The 21,005-nt window shown below is 62.3% G+C and overlaps 1 protein-coding gene across 2 annotated transcripts in view; it reads left to right on the forward strand.

The window, feature by feature from the left end:
• LOC142910216 (protocadherin Fat 1-like) overlaps nt 1-18,293 on the forward strand; it is a 31,787-nt gene extending 13,494 nt beyond the window's left edge. For both annotated transcript variants that reach the window (XM_076059915.1, XM_076059916.1), the window contains 12 exons: nt 157-462; nt 579-795; nt 2,078-2,217; nt 2,889-3,185; nt 8,240-8,450; nt 8,724-12,449; nt 13,301-13,687; nt 13,917-14,119; nt 14,815-14,968; nt 15,096-15,338; nt 16,148-16,540; nt 16,662-18,293. In XM_076059915.1, coding sequence (XP_075916030.1) covers nt 157-462; nt 579-795; nt 2,078-2,217; nt 2,889-3,185; nt 8,240-8,450; nt 8,724-12,449; nt 13,301-13,687; nt 13,917-14,119; nt 14,815-14,968; nt 15,096-15,338; nt 16,148-16,540; nt 16,662-16,867 — 6,483 coding nt within the window. In that variant the 3' untranslated portion in view covers nt 16,868-18,293. The remainder of the gene's footprint in view (nt 1-156; nt 463-578; nt 796-2,077; nt 2,218-2,888; nt 3,186-8,239; nt 8,451-8,723; nt 12,450-13,300; nt 13,688-13,916; nt 14,120-14,814; nt 14,969-15,095; nt 15,339-16,147; nt 16,541-16,661) is intronic.
• The last annotated feature ends 2,712 nt before the right edge of the window (nt 18,294-21,005 follow it).

Raw genomic sequence — 21,005 nt, forward strand, 5'->3', positions numbered from 1 at the left:
GGTGTGCCCCGTGACCTCCTGCCAGCGGACGTTCGACACGTGGCCTCGACGTGCCCATGGCTTGGCACAAGCGTCGTGGTGCCGTCACGGCCACTTAGTGGAGGTCGTTGTTGTTGTTGCGCGTGTGTCTGCGTGCGTCCCGCCCGCCGGCGCCAGGTGTCCATCGTGGACGGCGGCGTGCCCCCGCGTGAAGCGAGGGTGGCGGTGACGCTGAGCGTCTCCGACGAGAACGACAACGCCCCGCGCTTCCGCAGGAACCTCACGCGCGTTTACGCGGTGGCGGCGAAGGAGCCGACGGTGGTGGCCATCGCCCGCGTCTACGCCGCCGACGCCGACTGGGGCAACAACGGCATGCTGTTGTACACCGTCCGCGGGTGGCAACACAATTACTATTCCGATGAGCACGGAGTCGTCTACAGCCGGAGCGACTTGCACCGTGCGGGGACATCCCACTCCATCCTGGTACTGGGCACACTCCCCTCGCGGTCCTCCCCCCTCATCCTCACGGACACGCTTGACAATGTTGACCCCCCACCGTGAAGCAGAACTCGCCGATCTTGCCGTTGCCTGCCCCGCAGATCGAAGCCAGGGACTCGGGGCAACCGCCAACCTTGCCGTCGACGGCCGTCATCCACGTGGAGTGGATCGCCGCTCCCCGGCCACCGGAGACGCCCGCCGCCTTCGGCCTGAGCCGGCACGCGGTCACCGTGTCGGAGACGGCCGCCGTGGGCTCCGTGGTGATCGCGCTGCCCACGCAGAGCACGGCGGGGAGCCTCCTCTGGTTCAGCATCACAGGTCACGTGGTGCCACCACACACATTCCACATCCCACCCCACATCATGATGGTGTGTTAATGGTGACATCATGATGATGGATTAACGGTGACATCATGATGATGGTGCGTTAATGGTGACATCATGACGAAGTGTTAATGGTGACATCATGATGATGTGTTAATGGTGACCTCATGAAGATGGGTTAACGGTGACCTCATGATGGTGTGTTAACGGTGACCTCATGATGGTGTGTTAATGGTGACGATGATAGTGTGTTAATGGTGACCTCATGATGATGGGTTAATGGTGACCTCATGATGATGTGTTAACGGTGACCTCATGATGGTGTGTTAATGGTGACGATGATGATGTGTTAATGGTGACCTCATGATGATGGGTTAATGGTGACATCATGATGGTGTGTTAACGGTGACGATGATGATGTGTTAACGGTGACATGATGGTGTGTTAATGGTGACGATGATGATGGGTTAATGGTGACGATGATGTGTTAACGGTGACCTCACGATGGTGTGTTAACGGTGACATCATGATGGTGTGTTAATGGTGACCTCATGATGATGTGTTAATGGTGACCTCACGATGATGGGTTAACGGTGACATGATGATGGGTTAACGGTGACATGATGATGGTGTGTTAATGGTGACGATGATGATGTGTTAACGGTGACGATGATGGTGTGTTAATGGTGACAATGATGATGTGTTAACGGTGACGATGATGGTGTGTTAATGGTGACGATGATGATGGGTTAACGGTGACGATGATGTGTTAACGGTGACGATGATGATGATGTGTTAACGGTGACATCATGATGGTGTGTTAATGGTGACACCACGATGATGGGTTAATGGTGACCTCACGATGATGGGTTAACGGTGACCTCACGATGATGGGTTAACGGTGATATCATGATGGTGTGTTAATGGTGACGATGATGATGTGTTAATGGTGACCTCACGATGATGGGTTAACAGTGACATGATGATGGGTTAATGGTGACATCATGATGGTGTGTTAACAGTGACATGATGATGGGTTAACGGTGACATCATGATGGTGTGTTAACGGTGACATCATGATGGTGTGTTAATGGTGACGATGATGGGTTAACGGTGACATGATGATGGTGTGTTAACGGTGACGATGATGGTGTGTTAACGGTGACATCATGATGGTGTGTTAATGGTGACGATGATGGTGTGTTAACGGTGACATGATGATGGTGTGTTAACGGTGACGATGATGATGACGTTAGGGGGGCGCCGCTTGTGGACAGGCGGTGACGTGGAGCGCAGCTTCCACGTGACGGAGCACAGCGGCGTTGTGGAGGTGGCCAAGCCGCTGGATGCCGAGCGGTGCTCCTCCTACCGGCTCACCGTGACGCTCACCGACGGGACCAACGCTTCAACCACCCTGGTGGGCGGGCACGCGTGTCTGTGTGTGTGTCTGTGTGCGTGTCTGTGTGTGTCTGTGTGTGTCTGTGTGTGTGTCTGTGTGCGTGTCTGTGTGTGTGTCTGTGTGTGTGTGTCTGTGTATGTGTGTCTGTGTGTGTGTCTGTGTGTGTCTGTGTGTGTGTCTGTGTGTGTGTGTCTGTGTGTCTGTGTGTGCGTGTCTGTGTGTGTGTCTGTGTGTGTGTCTGTGTGTGTGTGTCTGTGTGTGTGTGTCTGTGTGTGTGTGTCTGTGTCTGTGTGTGTCTGTGTGTGTGTCTGTGTGTGTGTCTGTGTGTGTCTGTGTGTGTCTGTGTCTGTCTCTATGTGTCTGTGTGTGTGTCTGTGTGTGTGTCTGTGCGTGTCTGTGTGTGTCTGTGTGTGTCTGTGTGCGTGTCTGTGCGTGTCTGTGTGTGTGTCTGTGTGTGTCTGTGTGTGTCTGTGTGTGTGTGTCTGTGTGCGTGTCTGTCTGTCTGTCGCACAAGGTGGGCGTGACGAGGCCGTCAGGGCGACGCGGTGACGTCACGAGGCCGGGGGTTGCCGCGGTGGCCGCGTGAGACGTGCCGGGTGCATCGGCACCTCTTGCCAATTCCTCCTCACCACCACCACCACCGCCACCCGCATCACCACTTTACTCACCCCCCCCCCCCCCCCCGCTAGGTGGTGGTGACGGTGCAGGACGTGAACGACCACCGGCCCCGCTTCTCCCGTGACCTCTATGAGGCGACCGTCACCGAGGACGCCTCTCCCGGCGCCTCCCGGATCCTGCGGCTGGAGGCGACCGACGCCGACGCCGGCGCCGCCGCCGCCCGGCTCTCCTTCTTCCTCGTCGGCGTGGGCGGCGGCGACGCCGTGGAGGGCCGGCGTCTGTTCCGCGTAGACCCCGTCACCGGCGAGGTCACCGTCGCCGAGAGGCTGGACCGAGAGGCCAAGTGGAGCCACGTACTCACCGTCATGGTGAGTACGTGACTCCACGCCGGGTGTGCGCGTGTGTACGTGTGTGTGTACGTGTGTGTACGTGTGTACGTGTGTGTGTACGTGTGTGTACGTGCGCACATGTGTGTGTGTACGTGTGTGTGTGTGTACGTGTGTGTACGTGTGTGTGTACGTGTGTGTGTGTGCGTGTGTGTACATGTGCACGTGTGTGTACGTGTGTGTGTGTACGTGTGTGTACGTGTGTGTGTGCACGTGTGTACGTGTGTGTACGTGTGTGTGTGTACGTGTGTGTACGTGTGTGTGTGTCCGTTGAACTTCGTCCGCAACTGTACGTAGCCGACTGCTGATCGAAGGCGACGATGATGACGACGACGACGATGACGACGACGACGCCGTGACCACCGTCTTGCGTGGTGACCACAGTGTGCGGTGTACTGCATAGTAATGCGTATAGTGTAGTTTGTCACGTAAACAAGCCGTGTAACTAAATCGCCACATTTTGTTTGGGTGACACAAAACCTTGCCGACCGGCCATGTCAGGCGGCGGTGGCACAGTCGGACGACGACACGTTGCACGCAACCAGCACGTCCCTCCACCGAGAATGGCGTCTGCCGCGAAAGCCTCCTGTCCGGGGGCGTTCGGAGCGAGCGCTCCGCTCAGCCCTCTCTCTCTTCACTCTCTCACTCTCTCTCACTCTCACTCTCTCACTCTCTCACTCTTTCCCTCACTCTCTCACTCTCTCTCTCACTCTCTCACTCTCTCTCTCACTCTCTCACTCTCTCTCTCTCATTCTCACTCTCTCACTCTCTCTCTCACTCTCACTCTCTCTCTCTCTCACTCTCTCACTCTCTCCCTCACTCTCTCACTCTCTCGCTCTCTCGCTCTCTCACTCTCTCTCACTCTCTCGCTCTCTCACTCTCTCACTCACTCTCACTATCACTCACTCACTCTCACACTCTCTCACTCTCACACTCTCTCTCTCTCTGCGCATGCGCGGAGGAGGCTGCGTCCAGGTGAAGTTCCGCGCTGCTCACCTGGATCAATGGGGGCCTGATTTTCCATAAATTAGGCCAAGCCTGAGAGAGGTTACGATGGGGAGTTTAAACATCGCTCTTCCCCTCGTTTTGTAATGGTTTATTCCCTTTGATTTTTTCTTTATTTTTGCTCACTGAGTCGTCCCGGAAAATTTATTCCGAGCGGCTCGTGGGCTGAACAGAGAACAGCAACAACGACGACAACTACAACGACAACAACAACGACGACAACTACAGCGAACACGTGCGCAGGTGTGGCTGCTGCCGACCACCACCATGGTGCAGCGCACCGTGCTGGAGACTCTCACGAGGAGGAACAGTTTCGCCACCTTTCCGCCGTCCGGGATCGCCGTCGTCGCCGCCGCGGTGGCCGCGACGACGTCGGCTATGCCGGCGTCGTCGCGGCCCAGCGGCAGAGCGGAGGGGTCACGGTGTACGTGGCGGAGGAGGCGATGGCGGCGCGCCTGGTGGAGACGGGGCTCACCGTGGGTGAGCTTCACCTGCGGTGCGCCCCGCTCGCCACGCCCGCCGTCAGGGTGGCGCTCTCGGGCACGCCGCCCTTTCTGAGCGGCGCCGACCTGCTGCGGGACCTCCAACGCTACGGGACGGCGGTGTCGAAAGTCACGCTGCTGCCTCTACGAACGAGGGACCCCGGGTCGGCGCACGTATTGTCGCTTCAGCGCCAGGTTTTTATGGTCCTGAAGGACAGCAACACGGACTTAGACATTAACTTAAAGTACACGGTGCAGGGCCACGTGTACACAGTACACGCATCCACGGCGGGGATGCGTTGTTCCGGGTGCGGAGGCAGCGGCCACGCCCGGAGGAACTGCCCGAACAGGGCGAGCGAGTCCGCCGCGCCTGCTGCTCCGCCCGCAACGGGGCGGGCGGAGCAGCAGCAGACACAGCAGCAGCGGCCGCAGCAACAGCACCGCCATCAACTACAACAAGAAGAACACCAAAATCAACAACAGCAGCAGCAGGGAGGGCAGCGGGGTGATCTCGCCGTCCTGGCAGCTGACTGCGGGGCACGGACGACCGAGGACGAGGGAGACGTTTTCGTCCGCCCGTCCGCCCCTCCCTAGCGGAGGAAGCGGAGGGCAAGGAGCGACCCCGCGTCAGCGGGACGCGTCGGGGCCCCAGCGATGCGGACGGTGGTCGCCGGCGACAACAGCGAGCCGGAGGACCGCACGGAAGCGGCGACGGGGAGCGACGGCGAACCCGGGCCGCGGGACGGGATGAGCAACGACGGCGGACTCCACCTGCCGGACGACGTCGCGGTAGCAGAGCGACCGTCGGAGCCGGACCCAGCCTTGGCCGCTCCGGAATTGCAGACCAACAACAACAACAACAACCGCCATTCACCACTAAGTGGCGGTGATGTCACCACGATGCTTGTGCCAGGCTATGTGCACACTGAGGCCACGTGAAGTGTCGAACGCCCGCTGGCAGAAGGTCACGGGGCAGACCCAGGTGCCACGGGTCGACTGACTGAGATGACTGGCTGATGCACCACCTGTGCCCCCTACTGTGCCAACCTGCTGTGCTTTAGCCACCCGGCGCTCCGCTCGTTGTTGTGAGCGTCGTTCCTCCGCCCTCCGTAGTTGTTGGAGGGCGACTGCCTCCAACTGCCCAGTAGCGTCCTTCATGAGCCTCCTCCACAGAGGCCGATCTTGACACCGCTGGTACCAGTCATCGGCAAGTCCACTCAGCTCCACGTCCTCCTGTAACACATCACTCCATCTCTTCTCTAGCCCGTGCCGCGCCCGTTTAGCCCCCTCAATCCGGCCGAACAAAATCTGTTTCGGCATGCGGTGGCTGGGCATGCGGGCTACATGACCCAGCCATCGCAGCCTTGCCCGCAGGAGGAGCTCACCGATGGGACCTTTCCTAGATCTTTCAAGGATTTGTGAGCTCCTCACACAATCCAGTCTGGTTAAACCCAGGATGGATCGTAGGCAGGCCAGCCTAAATGTTTCCAACCGGCGAAGATGTTCCATTAGGGGGGTCCACGTTTCGCAAGCGTAGAGAAGGGTGGGAATGACCGTGGCCAAGAAGACCTGAGGCTTAGTGCGGAGCGACAGACCAGGTAGCTTCCACACAGCGTTACGCAACTGATGAAAAGATATTGCCACTCGACTGATGTGGAGTGAGACCTCTGCTGTTAAACTGGAGCCGGTCATAAGCACACTGCCCAGGTATGAGAAACTCTCCACTCTCTCCACAACTGCCCCATCACCGATTGGGAGTTGTGGGGGTGTAGTGTCCGATGGTACAAAATACGAAGGCAGGTGCTTAGTTTTGGTGGGGCTGATGGTAAGGCCCCACCTCTTAGTGGCACGCTCCAGTCTCAGCAGCAGCGTCTCCAACTCCTCCTCTGAATGAGCAGCTATTACCAAATCATCAGCATACATAACGTGGTTGAGCAATAGGGAGCCATCCCTTGACCGCGCCCGGGCATCGATCAGCCTCCCTTTATATCTGTACCATATGGAGATTCCCCCGGTACAGCTATTGAAGGCTTCACGACCACTACCACCATCACTTTCATCGGCGCCGCCGCGCCTGACGGTGCCGCGGCGCTCAAGGGTGCCGTGACACCTGACGGTGCCGCGGCGCACGCGAGAGACGAGCAGCCCGCCTCCCCGTCTGACGGGGCGATGGCTGCTAGACCCGCGGAGGTACACCACCCCAAGCCCAAGAAAAACCCGGCTCGGGGTGGCCTGACACGAGAGGCGGCCGCCAAGCCCCAAGAGAACATACAAGGCGACTGTAAAAACAACAGCAACGAAAATAACGACAACAACAACAACAACACCTCCAGGGTCGACGGGTGGTTAAGGTCCAACGTTGTTGAGAACACAAGTGAAACGAGCCGCCCGCGAGTCCGGAGGGGGATAGAGTACAACCCAGGGGCCATCATTGACTATGTACGACACCCCTTCAAGGGGCGCGCGGGCACCTTCAGAGAGCAATTCCCCGACGCGCTGGCCTTCATGCAGGCCGCGTGACCACTTTGCAAGGATCCGCAAAGGTAAGTCTGCAGCCGGAAGGAAGCCGACAAGGTGGAGGCTCTAGTACGGAAGGCAGAGAGGAGGTATTCCTCCCAGCTAAAGGGCCCCCCACCTGCGGCCACCGCCAACACCAACACCTAGCGTTGTGGCCTCGGGATTTAAAAGGGCAAGGTGCGCGATGACGCGCGCGGACTCGAAACGGTTTCCTCTGCGCACGCGATCACTAGAGGCTGGCGGTGGACCGTGAGCCACCTAAGCTGGCGGTGGCCACGCCAGGAGGTGTGCTGTGCGTGCCTCGTGTGCAGCACGTCCACTGAGGCGGTCTGTATACCTACCTGCATTGGCGGCGATCAGCTGCGTCATTTGGATGTGCACGCGGTGACACGTGCGGACCGATTTTGATTTGGTTTTGGTGGTTGGGTTCACCCGTACCGTGGGGGGGCGGCGCGTGGTTCGCACTTTGGACCCGGTTTTTTTCCCGCTTCTGTGTCATTGCAGAACGGTGTTGTTTTTCGATATGTGCGCTTGTGTTGACGGTGACGAGGTTGTTGCCTGTGGCTGGTGTCGATGGTCTTGCGCGCGATGACGCGCACGGACATTGTTGGCTTTTTTATTGGCGACTCTCGCAATGGAGCACCGGAACCGTCCAGGGCATTTGCTGCTGGACAATAAAGTTTATTTAAAAGTCAAAGTCTCTCACTCTCTCACTCTCACTCTCTCTCTCTCACTCTCTCTCACTCTCTCACTCTCTCACTCTCTCGCTCACTCTCTCACTCACTCACTCTCTCTCACTCTTTCTCTCACTCTCTCACTTTCTCTCACTCTCTCTCTCACTCACTTTCTCTCTCTCTCACACTCTCTCTCTCTCACTCTCTCTCACTCTCTCTCTCTCACTCACTCTCTCTCTCTCACTCTCTCTCACTCTCTCTCTCACTCTCTCTCTCACTCTCTCTCACTCTCTCACTCACTCTCTCACTCTCTCACTCGCTCACTCTCTCACTCTCTTTCTCTCACCCGCGCGAGCAGGTGCAGGACGGCGGGGTCCCCGTGAGGCGAGCGTACGCCACGCTGGCGGTGAGCGTCGACGATGCCAACGACCACGCGCCCCGCTTCACCGGCGGCCCCTACGAGGCCCGCGTGGCCGAGTCGGCGGCCGTGGGCTCCGCCGTGGTGCGCGTCACGGCGACGGACCGCGACGACGGCCCCAACGCCGACGTCAGATATAGCATCAGATACGGTGACCGCCGCTTCCGCTGCCACTCCCGCCGCCCCTCCCAACCGCCCCGGGGGGGGGGGGGGGGGAGTTTCTGCACAGGGGCACGTTTCCAGCGTCATGGTTTCTCCGTCGCGTCCCTCTCCCCGAGCGAGTCGCGAGCCGCGGGCCCAACTCGGATCGCTCGGGAGCCGACGGGCGCCGCGGTTTCCCCCGCGTTGTTTGCCCTCGGCGTCTCCCTCCGGATTCGGTGACGTGAACTCGCGCCCGTCCCGCTCCTCCGAATTCTCCCGGCAGGAAACGTGGGGAATTCCTTCGCCGTCCACCGCGCGCTGGGCGTCGTCTTCGTGGCGAGGAAGCTGAACGGCTCCGCGGTGGAGGCCTACGAGCTGACGGTGAGGGCGGTGGACCGGGGGCGCCCGCGCCGCGTCACGAATGCCGCCGTCCGCGTCGTCGTCGTCGCCGCCGACGCCGACGTCCCCCCCGAATTCGCCTCCGGAGGCGGCGGCGGCGGCTACTCGGCGGAGGTCGCCGAAGGGGCCGCGCCCGGGAGCTTCGTGCTCGCGGTGAGCGCCTCTGGCCGGTCGACGGTCGCCTACGAAATACGGGAGGGCGATCCCGAAGGCGCCTTCGACATCCACCCGACGTCCGGGGTCGTCGCCGCCAAACGGCCGCTGGACCGCGAGCGGACGCCGTCGTACCGGCTGACGGTGCGGGCCACAGACGCGGCGGGCCTCTCGACGGACGCGTCGGTGACGATCCGCGTGCTCGACGAGAACGACAACGGGCCCGTCTTCGACCGCCCTCGCTACCACGGGGCCGTCGGCGAGGAGGCGGCGGCGGGGACCCCGGTGCTGGACCCGGACGGCATCCCGCTCGTCGTCAGGGCCGCCGACGCGGACGACGGCGAGGGGCGCGCGACGGTCGCCTACGGGATCGTCGAGTTCGGAGCCAGGAAGTACTTCTCCGTCGACCCGCGCACGGGGGCCATCAGGGTCGCCAGGGCCCTCGACCGCGAGACGACGGCCGAGTTCCGCTTCCGGGTGACCGCCTCGGACGGCGGCAGCCCGAGGATGTCCGCCGAAGCGCCGGCCGAGGTGACGGTCGCCGTGCTGGACGCCAACGACTGCCCGCCGGCGTTCTCGACGGCCGCGTACAAGACGACGCTGACCGTGCCGACCCGCGCCGGCGTCCGCCTGCTGACCCTGGCGGCCTCCGACCCGGACGTCGGTGCCGCGCTGACCTACCGCGTCGCCTCGGGAAACGTCGGCGGCGCGTTCGCCATGGACGCGCGCACCGGGGACGTCGAGGTGCGAAACGCCTCCCTCCTCGCCGCCGGCTACGACCTCGGGGTTGAGGTGTCCGACGGGAAATTTCGGAGCGCCGCGCGGGTGAAGGTCTCCGTGCGGGCGGTCGGCGGCAGGCTGCGGGTTCCGCCAAAGATCTCGGCGCGCATCCCCGAGAACGGCGCGGCGGGCGCCGTCGTGGCCGCGGTCGTCGCGACGGGGGGGGACCTCAACGAGCCGCTCGTCTTCGACCTGCTCGACCCGAGCGGCGCGTTCCGGATGAGGCCGACGGCGGGCGTCCTGGAGACGGCCGGCGTCACATTCGACAGGGAGGAGCGCGATCGCTACGAGCTGCTGGTGGAGGTGAGGGGCGGCTCGCGGGCGCGCCCGAGCGTCGCTCGCACCGTGGTCGAGGTGGCCGTCGAAGACGTCAACGACAACGCCCCGGCGTTCGTTGGCCTGCCGTACCGCGCCGTTGTCGGGGCGGCGGCGGCGCCGGGGAGCGCCGTGCTCACTGTGGCGGCCCTCGACCGGGACGTCGGCGAGAACGCCAGGGTGAGGTACTCGTTGAGGGACGACCGCGACGGCCGATTTCGCGTCCGCCCTTCCGGCGGCGAGATCTTGCTGAGGACGAGCTTCGCCCCGGGCGCGTCGGGCAAGGATTTCGTCGTGACCGTGGTGGCGACAGACTGCGGGACTCCTCCGCTGTCGTCTGCGGTCGGCGTCACGGTCACGGTGCTCGACGAGGACGCGCCGGCATTCAAGAGTCTCTCCCACGTCGCGTGGGTGCCCGAGGACGTCGGGCCGCCCGCGCCGATCGCTCACGTCCGCGCGGCGGGTCCCGAGGGCCTGCCGCTCGTTTTCTCCATCGTCGACGGCGACCCCTTCGACCAGTTCTCCGTCGACTTTGGCACGGGCGTCGTGAGCGTCGTCGGCTCACTGGACCGCGAGACGCGGGCCAACTACCGCCTCGCGGTGCGGGCCGCCTCCCCGACGACGGGCCTGCACGCCGACGCGAGCCTGGACGTCGTCGTCGGGGACGTCAACGACAACCGACCGCTCTTCGCGCGGGGCGCCTACGCCGCCAGACTGTCCGAATCCGCGCCCCCGGGGACCTCCGTCGTCCGGGTGAGCGCCGTCGACACCGACGCCGGCCCCAACGGGGCGCTCCGCTACGAGATCGTGGACGACGGGGAGAAGGGCGGCGAGGGATTCTACGTGGACCCGGACGGCGGGCTGGTCGTGACCACGGCGCCCCTGGACCACGAGCGGAGCCGGCTCCGTCGTTTCTCGGTGCGGGCGACGGACGGCGGCTCCCCTCCCCTCGCCTCCGACGTCACGGTGACCGTCGCCGTCGAGGACGCGAACGACAACGCGCCGGTGTTCGAGCGGCCGCTGTACGAGGCGTCCGTGAGCCGGCTGTCTTGGCCCGGGCACTTCGTGGCCGCGCCGAGGGTGTTGGACGCCGACGCGTCGGACGCCTACCGGCTGCGGTACGCCATCGTCTCAGGCGACGACGACCCAGCGAGCTTCGCCATCGACGCCGAGACGGGCGTCGTCTCCGTCGCCGTCCCACTTGAGCGGAAGAAGCTGGCCGCCTGCTACCACCTCCGAGTCTCGGCCACGGACGGCGCGTTCGTCGGCGACGCCACGCTGGCGGTCGACGTGCGGCCCACCAACCGGCACGCCCCCGCCTTCGAGCGGGCCGAGTACGCGGCGGAGATTCCCGAAAACTCCGTGGCGGGGACCCCGGTGGCCTCGGTGCGGGCCACGGACGCCGACGCGGGCGCGTTCGGGCGAGCGTCGTACTCCATCGCAAACCGGTTCGCCCGCGAGCGCTTCACCGTCGACGGGAGCGGGCGGATCTTCGCGAGGGCGCCCCTCGACAGGGAGGACCCCTCGCAGAGGGCCGTGGACGTCCGCGTCGTGGCCCGGGACGGCGGAGGCAGGGCGGCCTTCGCCACGGTCAGGGTCGTCGCCACGGACGAGAACGACAACGCGCCCCGGTTCGTCGCCGCCGAGTACTCCGGCGGAGTGCCGGCGAGCGCCGCGAAGGGGACCGCGGTCCTGCGGGTCGCCGCCACGGACCGCGACGAGGGGAGGAACGCGGCCGTCATCTACTCGCTCCGGAAGGGGCGGGAGCCGGACGCCTCCGAGGACGTCCTGGAGGTGGAGCCCCTGACGGGCCGCGTCATCACCAAGGGCGGCCTCGCCGGCCTGGAGGGCTCGCGGCTGTCGTTCTTCGTCGTGGCGGAGGACGGCGGCGGGCGTGTCGCCGCCGTCCCCACGTCCGTCGCCGTGCTGCCCGCCGGCCCGGCGGCACCGGCCTTCGCCCAGGCGGCCTACGAGCTGACGGTCACGGAGGACGCGCGGGCGGGGAGTGTGGTCGGCGCTGTGGCGGCCGCGCTCGCGGGCGACGAGGCGGCCGCGTATGCCGCGGTGCCCGGCGGCGGCAGCGGGGTGGCGGATGACGGCGCCGGGGGCGGCGCGTTCGCGGTGGTCGCCGGCGACGGGCGGATCGTGGTGGCGAGGGCGCTCGACCGCGAGGCCGCGGGGAGCCACCGCTTCGAGGTGAGGGCCACGTGGCGGCGGGGCGGAGCCGACGTTACGGCGCAGGTCCCGGTGACGGTGCGTGTGGAGGACGTGGAGGACGAAGCGCCCGTGTTCGAGTCGAGCGTCTACGAGGCCACCGTGTTGGAGAACCTGCCAGGCGGAGTGCTGCTCGTGCAAGTGAGAGGTAACGCAACCGTGTGCGGCGCTGGGCTGACTCGGTCAACAAACGCGTCTTTGTGTGGGTGTCTGTGTGGTGTGTCTATGGGTTTCTGAGCGAGTAGTCTATGGGTCACACAGATAGCTCCAAATGGTAGGGGCTGCCACTCTTCGGTAACCAATTTAACCAATTTACTGGGAAAATATCACGGCGGGAGGAAGTGTCCGCAGGGACGAGGCCTGGAAACAGCAGGGCAGGTGGGGGACCCCGCCTGACGCTGTTGACGCAGCGGCGTGCTCTCCCCTGGCGGTGTCGATTGCGCGTGCCGCTGGTTCTCTGCGATGCTGGCTCGGTCGATGCTTGGCGCTTTCCGCCCTTTCTCGACGTTGATGGCTTGACATTGCAGAACTCTTTGGTGACTGATCGACCTCGGTGGCTGGCTGTCGTCTTCGCTAGTTGGTCGCCGTCTTCTGCCGCCGGTAGCTGTGATGACGATGTATGGCTCGTGTCTCTCTTCTTATGCCAAATTTCTTCCTCTGCCGCCTTCTCACCAAGGATCGGAACTTCCTTTGATTTCGCTCTGTGCTGTGGGGGGGGGGGGGGTTGGTTGTACGTGTGTCCGTGTGTTCTGATTTATTAAGCCATCTGTTCAGTCTCACCCTGGTTTGATTCTTTTATGGCTTATCTCCGTCCCTCGGTTGTGTGTGAGAGGCTGTTGCTGTGAGGGGAGGGAGGGTGTTCACCTCACCCCATCTGGCCTCCAAGCGACACCATGATTGATAAAACAAATATTGGCAAAATCATTCTTAATATCAATTTGGAAAAAGGGCCTACATACAACACCCCCCCCCCCATCCTCCCCCCGACCCGTCCCTCAGCGACGGACCGAGACGGAGGTGCTCAGCCGGTACACAACCTGGTCGAGCTGCGCGAGAGCGGCGACGCCGGAGAAGCGGAGCCGCTCTTCATGGTGGACGCCCGCAGCGGCTGGGTGAGCACGCTGAGCCGGCTGGACTGCGAGGCCCGTGACCGGCACCACCTCCTCGTCGAGGCTTTCGACCCGGCACGCCCCGAGCGCCCGCCGGCCGTCGCCAAGGTGCTCGTCATCGTGAGCGATGCCAACGACCACCCCCCGCGGTTCTCGGCCTCGGTGATCGACGTCCGAGTGCCGGAGGACGCCGCGCCCGGCCTGGCGTTGGCTGTCGTCCAGGCGGACGACGCGGACGCCGCGCCGGAAAACCGGGATCTTACGTACCACCTGACAGGTAGTGTGCAGTAGTGTATAGTGTAGTCTACTAGTACGCCACTACACCTGTTGTGTTGGAGTGAACCCACTACCGCATTCACAGTTGTTCGCGGAAGCCTCTGCATTAAACCGACTCTCGTCATCATACTCTCGCCATCATACTCTCTTCATCACACTCTCTTCGTCACACTCTCCGTCTCGACGGCGAGCGACGTCCGCGTCCCACCCCCCGTCCACGCTGGCCACAGGCGGCGACCCGCTGGGCCACTTCTCCCTCGGCCCCGTCAAGAGGGGGGGCGAGTGGACGCTGCGCCTGGAGCGGCCGCTCGACCGGGAGGAGCAGGAACGCCACCACGTGCTGGTGATGGCCACCGACGGCACCTTGGTGAGGACGGTCGTCGTGGCCGTCACCGTGCTGGACGTCAACGACAACGGCCCCGTGTGTGACAAGGTGCCCGTAACCGTAGACTCGCCACACAGGCTCACAGACTCGTCATACCCTACCACACCACCGTACTGCTGTAACGCCATGAACACACGGTATACTTACCTGCACTGGCGGACAGACGCCAGTAGGGGGTGGTATGTGGGCCACCGGGGTTCCCAAGACCCCAATAAGGGGGCTGTGGGAATATTCTAGGATCCCCTGGAACACTCTGGAAGGAAGGCGTGGCCAGGGGCGGAGAGGGCGTGGCCAGGGGTGGAGAGGGCGTGGCCAGGGGCGGAGAGGGCGTGGCCAGGGGCGGAGTATAAAAGCCGGACCCCTGAATGGGTTCCGCAGTTCTCAAGTTGAAGACTGGAGACCGGGCTTAGAGTAGGACCCTGGGAACCCCCAGACCCACTGTCCTTGTAAGGGCCGGGGCTGTGAGGGAAAGTGGTCGGACCCAAGGACTTTGGCCGGGTTGGGTCAAAGTAGCCTCCCCCTAGGGCCCCTAGCCGCAGGGCTGAGAGTGTACGTGGTCCCAGTCGATAGGACACGATAGCCCAGAGGCCACACCTCCCCAGATGGCGGGCGTAAGGGGCCGTCACCCCCTTCGTGTTAGAGACCCTGTGCTATAGTTACTGTTAAATAAGTGTCGCCTCGACTACCGGCTCTCCCTCACCTTTGGGCTCACTGCACTACCGCTGTGCCCCACGGTGCCCCAGCTGTGGTACAACGTCACCGTGCGGGAGGACGTCGCCCCACAAGTCTTCCTGCTGAGGGTTTCAGCCCGTGACTCCGATTCCGGCTCTAACGGAACCATCGGGTACTCGCTACACGGTGCCGGAGCGAATCTCTTCCGCTTGGACTCCGTCAGCGGTAACGCTCATCGCGCTCTCTCCATCGCGCTCTCGCAGCCGTCGGGGTTGTGATCAAATTTCACGTCCACCTCCTGTGTAGCGGGCGAGGTGGTTAACGTCTCTCTCGTCGGCGTGGCCCCGCGTAGGGGAGCTCTTCACGCTGGCGCCGCTGGACCGCGAGGCCGCCCCGGCCCACGCGCTCGCCGTGGCCGCGACCGACGGCGGCGGCCGCTCCTGCCGGGCGGAGGTCCTCGTGAGGGTGGAGGACGTGGACGATTCGGCCCCGCGCTTCCTCACGGGGTCGCCCCCCCGCGCCGTCGCCCTGCGCCTGAGCCACGCCGGTGTAGGGACGGCGGTGACGAGCGCGCGCGCCGTCGACGCCGACCTGGGTACGACGGTGGCGACGGTGACGACGTACACACGCGCCCACGCGTGACTTTGAGTGTGTATGTGCGCGTGTGTGTGTACATTATGGGTAGCGGTTAGCGCGCAGCGCTACGAACCTGGCGAACATCGCCACTCGAGAGACAAAGGCGGCCGGGCATGGTGCTGGCCACCCACCCCCTCGTGTGCCACGGTGCCGGCCTTCATAGGTGCTGCTCTCTTACAGCACTTGCCCCTACAGCCTGAGGCTACACATGGGATCTTTGGCAATCTAGACATGTTCTTATCGGTGAGTTCCGGCAGGCAAGACTGCGTTGGCTCGGTCGTGTAGCCCACATGGCCCAGCCACCGCAAGCCCAAGCAGCTCCTGTTTGGCCGGATATAGGGGGCTGAACGGGCGCGAAGAGATGAAGTGATGTGGTACAGGAGGATGTGGAGCTGAGTGGACTTGCCGATGACCGGTACCAGCGGTGTCAAGATCGGCCTCTGTGGAGGAGGCTCGTGAAGGACGCTACTGGGCAGTTGGAGGCAGTCGCCCTCCAACAACAATGGAGGGCGGAGGAGCGACACTCACAACAACGAGCGGAGCGCCGGGTGGCTGAAGCAAAGTAGGGGGCACAGGTGGTGCATCGGCCACTTGTCTCGGTCAGTGAACCCGTGGCACCTGCTGGGTCTGCCCCGTGACCTCCTGCCGGCGGGCATTCGACACTCCACGTGTCCCCAACGTGCACCTGGCCTGGCACAAGCGCCGTGGTGACGTCGCCGCCACTCGGTGGCGAACGGCCGTTGTTGTTGTTGTCGCCGTGTATTGTAGGCCCCCACCGCAGGGTGACTCACTCTCTGCTGAACTCTGCCGGCGACCGCTTCGCTATCGACGGCCGCTCGGGTGTCATCACCGTCAAGCGTCCGCTGGAGAGCCGCGACGTCTACAACCTCACGGTGCTCGCCCACAGCGGCGGCGGAGCCTCGGCGACGGCGTCCTCCACTGCGGTGATTTCCGTGTCCCTGCACGACGACGACGACGAGCGCGGCGTCGCCGCCGCCCCGGCGTTCCGGCAGCTGGCCTACCGCGCCGCCGTGCCGGAAGACGCAGCGCCGGGCAACGTGGTCGTCGCCGTGGCGGCCGTCCTCGGCGGGGGGGGCGCGGTGAGCTACGGCATCGCCGGCGGCAACGAGCTCGGGGCCTTCGACGTCGACCGGAGGCTCGGTGAGAGACGCGGCGCGGGGCGCAGGCGGCGGTCCCCTCGGGCCGTGGGGGGGTTCCCCCGTCCGTGTGTCTCCGTCTCTCCGTCTCACAGACGTGCGTCGCGTGTGCCGCGTGTGCCCAGGCGTAATACGCGTCGCGGCGAAGGCCCTGGACTACGAGAAGCGCCGCCACCACTACCTGACGGTGTGGGCGGCCGCCGCCAGCGACGACGACAACGACGACGCCGCCGGAGGGGCGGCGACTTCGCCGAGCGCCGTCACCGTGGTGACCGTGGACGTCACCGACGTCGACGACGACGCGTCCGCGGTTCCCCCAATGGGCTCGTGAAGCGCCGTCGTCGGGGAGGACGCCCTGCCTGGCGACGCTGTCGTCGGGGAGGTGGTGGCGTTGACCCGTAACGACGCGGTTACGTTGTCGCTAGACCGTCGGCAAATTTACATTTCAACGGGATCATTTGGCCAAACGGTCATCGTCCCTCGTGGTCGTCATCGGCAGCTGGCAGCTAGCAGCAGCAGCAGCTCAGCGAGCGGGGGGGGGGTCTTCACCTGCTGACCGTCAAAATGCACCGTTGCTTTTGTTTTGCACGAGCAGGATTTAAATTCGCGAACTCTTCCCGTTGCCGAGCCGCTCACCGTCACGCCCAGCCGCCTGCGGGGCTACCGTGGGGTGCCAGGACGCGGCGATATCATGGTGACCATGGTGGCTGGTAGTGTTCGTTGTTCAGTTGAAGAAGCCGTCTCCCTGCTGTGTTTGTGCTGCGCCGTTGAAGCCGCCTCCTTCGCCGTTTCGGCATCCGTTGAGTGGAGCGGCAACGACAGCAGGGAGGAGATGCTGCGTCCTCGCCACAGCCGGCGTGTGGGCGGCGAGTCCACGTTCGACTGATGGTGCCCCCCTCTCTCCTGTTTGTTTGGTTTAGACCCTCGCCCCCTTCAAAGTTGCGTTCACCACCACCACCACCCACTCGCAGCAGCAGCCACCAACACCCACTATCAGCAGTAGCAGCCCTCACCACCACCACCACCCACTATCAGCAGTAGCCACCACCACCACCCGCTATCAGCAGCCCTCACCACCACCACCACCACCCGCTATCAGCAGCCTTCACCACCACCACCATCACCCGCTATCAGCAGCCCTCACCACCACCCGCTATCAGCAGCCCTCACCACCACCACCATCACCCGCTATCAGCAGCCTTCACCACCACCACCCACTAGCAGCAGCCCTCACCACCACCATCACCTGCTATCAGCAGCCTTCACCACCACCACCCGCTAGCAGCAGCCCTCACCACCACCACCACCACCCGCTAGCAGCAGCCACCACCACCACCACCCACTATCAGTAGTAGCAGCCCTCACCACCACCACCACCTATTATCAGCAGCAGCCACCACCACCACCCGCTAGCAGCAGCAGCCACCTCCACCACCCGCTATCAGCAGTAGCAGCAGCCACCACCACCCACTATCAGCAGCCACCACCACCCGCTATCAGCAGTAGCAGCAGCCCCAGGTTAATGTCGCTCTATGTAGCTTGAGTCGGCCACACCCCTTGTCAGCATGCGAGCTCGCATGCTGACACGGGGTGTGTATGCGTCTGCGGGTTATATGCGGGAAAATACGGTGCTCATATTACGGGAATACACACGCTTCTCTTTTTACGCATTTAGACCTGAGGGCTAAGGTAGTTTACCTCACTTAATTTTTTTATTAAATATCATGAGTTTAATAAAAAATAAACGTTGTAATTACTGTCCGGATCTGCGCACCTTCTTCATACGTAAATGGAATTGTAAATCACGAGGCGGGTAGAACTCGTAACAGCCTTTATTATAAATCACTGTGGAACGTCAATCTCAGTGGAGTGCTAATACAACTCACATGATAACCACCACCACCATCATAACCACCACCATGACCACCACCATCATAACCACCACCACCATTATAACCACCACCACCATCATAACCACCACCATAACCACCACCACCATAACCACCACCACCACCATCATGACCACCACCACCATCATAACCACCACCACCACCATCATAACCACCACCACCATAACCACCACCATCATCATAACCACCACCACCATCATAACCACCACCATAACCACCACCACCATGATAACCACCACCACCATCATCATAACCACCACCATCATAACCACCACCATCATAACCACCACCACCATAACCACCACCACCATCATAACCACCATCATAACCACCACCACCATCATGACCACCACCACCATCATAACCACCACCACCATCATAACCACCACCACCACCACCATCATAACCACCATCACCACCATAACCACCACCACCATCATGACCACCACCACCATCATAACCACCACCACCATAACCACCACCACCATCATAACCACCACCACCATCATAACCACCACCACCATCATAACCACCACCACCATCATCACTACCATCATAACCACCACCACCATCATAACTACCACCACCACCATCATAACCACCACCACCATCATCACCACCACCGCCATCATAACCACCACCACCATCATAACCACCACCACCATAACCACCACCATAACCACCACCATCATAACCACCACCACCATAACCACCACCACCATCATAACCACCATCACCATAACCACCACCACCACCATAACCACCACCACCATCATCACCACCACCACCATCATCACCACCATCATCACCACCACCACAGAGCTGTGCCGAGCGGTTCACTTGTGCGGCGATGTTGAAGGAGCGGTCGAGTGCGGCGACGTCGTTACAGACGAGGGCGTATTTCAGGACGGCTCGTAGAAGCAGCAGCGGCGGCGGCGGCCGTGGTCGTCCCCGTCGCCACAATCACCAACACCGTCGTCACCGTCGCCGCCGCCGCCGCCACCGCCACCAGGGATGCGTGGGCACCGACGGTGCGAGCGGCGGCGCTTGAGAGCACCGCAACCGGCGGGATGCCGGCGGGGGGTGGCCGGGCGACGGCGCAAACCGGCGGGGAACCACCAGGAGCCCCCCCTCCGCACGTTTGAGGCCGGGTCGACCTAGGGGAGGCCCGGGTGCCGTTCAGATAATCCCCGTCACTGTTACAGCGACGGATAAACTTCGACCTTTGAATTGATGCCGTGGTGCAGGAACGGTGCAGGAGGGGGGAGGAACATTGGGAAGGAGGAGGGTGGGGGTGGTGGTGCAGGTGATGGGGGTTGGACGAGGTGGAGTAGATGGAGGTGCAGGAGGTGGGGTGGATGGAGGTGGAGTAGATGGAGGTGGAGTGGATGGAGGTGCAGGAGGTGGAGTGGATGGAGGTGGAGTGGATGGAGGTGGAGTAGATGGAGGTGGAGTGGATGGAGGTGCAGGAGGTGGAGTGGATGAAGGTGGAGTGGATGGAGGTGAAGTAGATGGAGGTGGAGTGGATGGAGGTGGAGTCGATAGAGGTGCAGGAGGTGGAGTAGATGGAGGTAGAGTAGATGGAGGTGGAGTGGATGGAGGTGGAGTGGATGCAGGTGGAGTAGATGCAGGTGGAGTAGATGGAGGTGGAGTAGATGGAGTAGATGGAGGTGCAGTAGATGGAGCTGGAGTAGATGGAGGTGGAGTGGATGGAGGTGGAGTGGATGGAGGTGGAGTGGATGGAGGTGGAGTAGATGGAGGTGGAGTAGATGGAGGTGCAGGAGGTGGAGTAGATGGAGGTGGAGTAGATGCAGGTGGAGTAGATGCAGGTGGAGTAGATGGAGGTGGAGCGGATGGAGGTGGAGCGGATGGAGGTGGAGTAGATGGAGGTGGAGTAGATGGAGGTGGAGTGGATGGAGGTGGAGTAGATGCAGGTGGAGTAGATGCAGGTGGAGCGGATGGAGGTGGAGTAGATGGAGGTGGAGTAGATGCAGGTGGAGTAGATGCAGGTGGAGTAGATGGAGGTGGAGTGGATGGAGGTGGAGTAGATGGAGATGGAGTAGATGCAGGTGGAGTAGATGGAGGTGGAGTAGATGGAGGTGGAGTAGATGCAGGTGGAGCGGATGGAGGTGGAGTAGATGGAGGTGGAGTAGATGCAGGTGGAGTAGATGCAGGTGGAGTAGATGGAGGTGGAGTGGATGGAGGTGGAGTAGATGGAGATGGAGTAGACGTAGGTGGAGTAGATGGAGGTGGAGTAGATGGAGGTGGAGTAGATGGAGGTGGAGCGGATGGAGGTGGAGTGGATGGAGGTGGAGTAGATGGAGGTGCAGGAGGTGGAGTAGATGCAGGTGGAGTAGATGCAGGTGGAGTATATGCAGGTGGAGTAGATGCAGGTGGAGTGGATGCAGGTGGAGTAGATGGAGGTGGAGTAGATGGAGGTGGAGTAGATGCAGGTGGAGTAGATGGAGGTGGAGTAGATGGAGGTGGAGTAGATGCAGGTGGAGTAGATGCAGGTGGAGTAGATGGAGGTGGAGTGGATGGAGGTGGAGTAGATGGAGA

This window comes from Petromyzon marinus, unplaced genomic scaffold (genome assembly GCF_048934315.1).
Source record: "Petromyzon marinus isolate PM22_M1 ecotype Great Lakes invasive population unplaced genomic scaffold, UKy_Petmar_22M1.pri1.0 PM_G_Scaffold_14, whole genome shotgun sequence".
Lineage (NCBI taxonomy): Eukaryota > Metazoa > Chordata > Hyperoartia > Petromyzontiformes > Petromyzontidae > Petromyzon > Petromyzon marinus.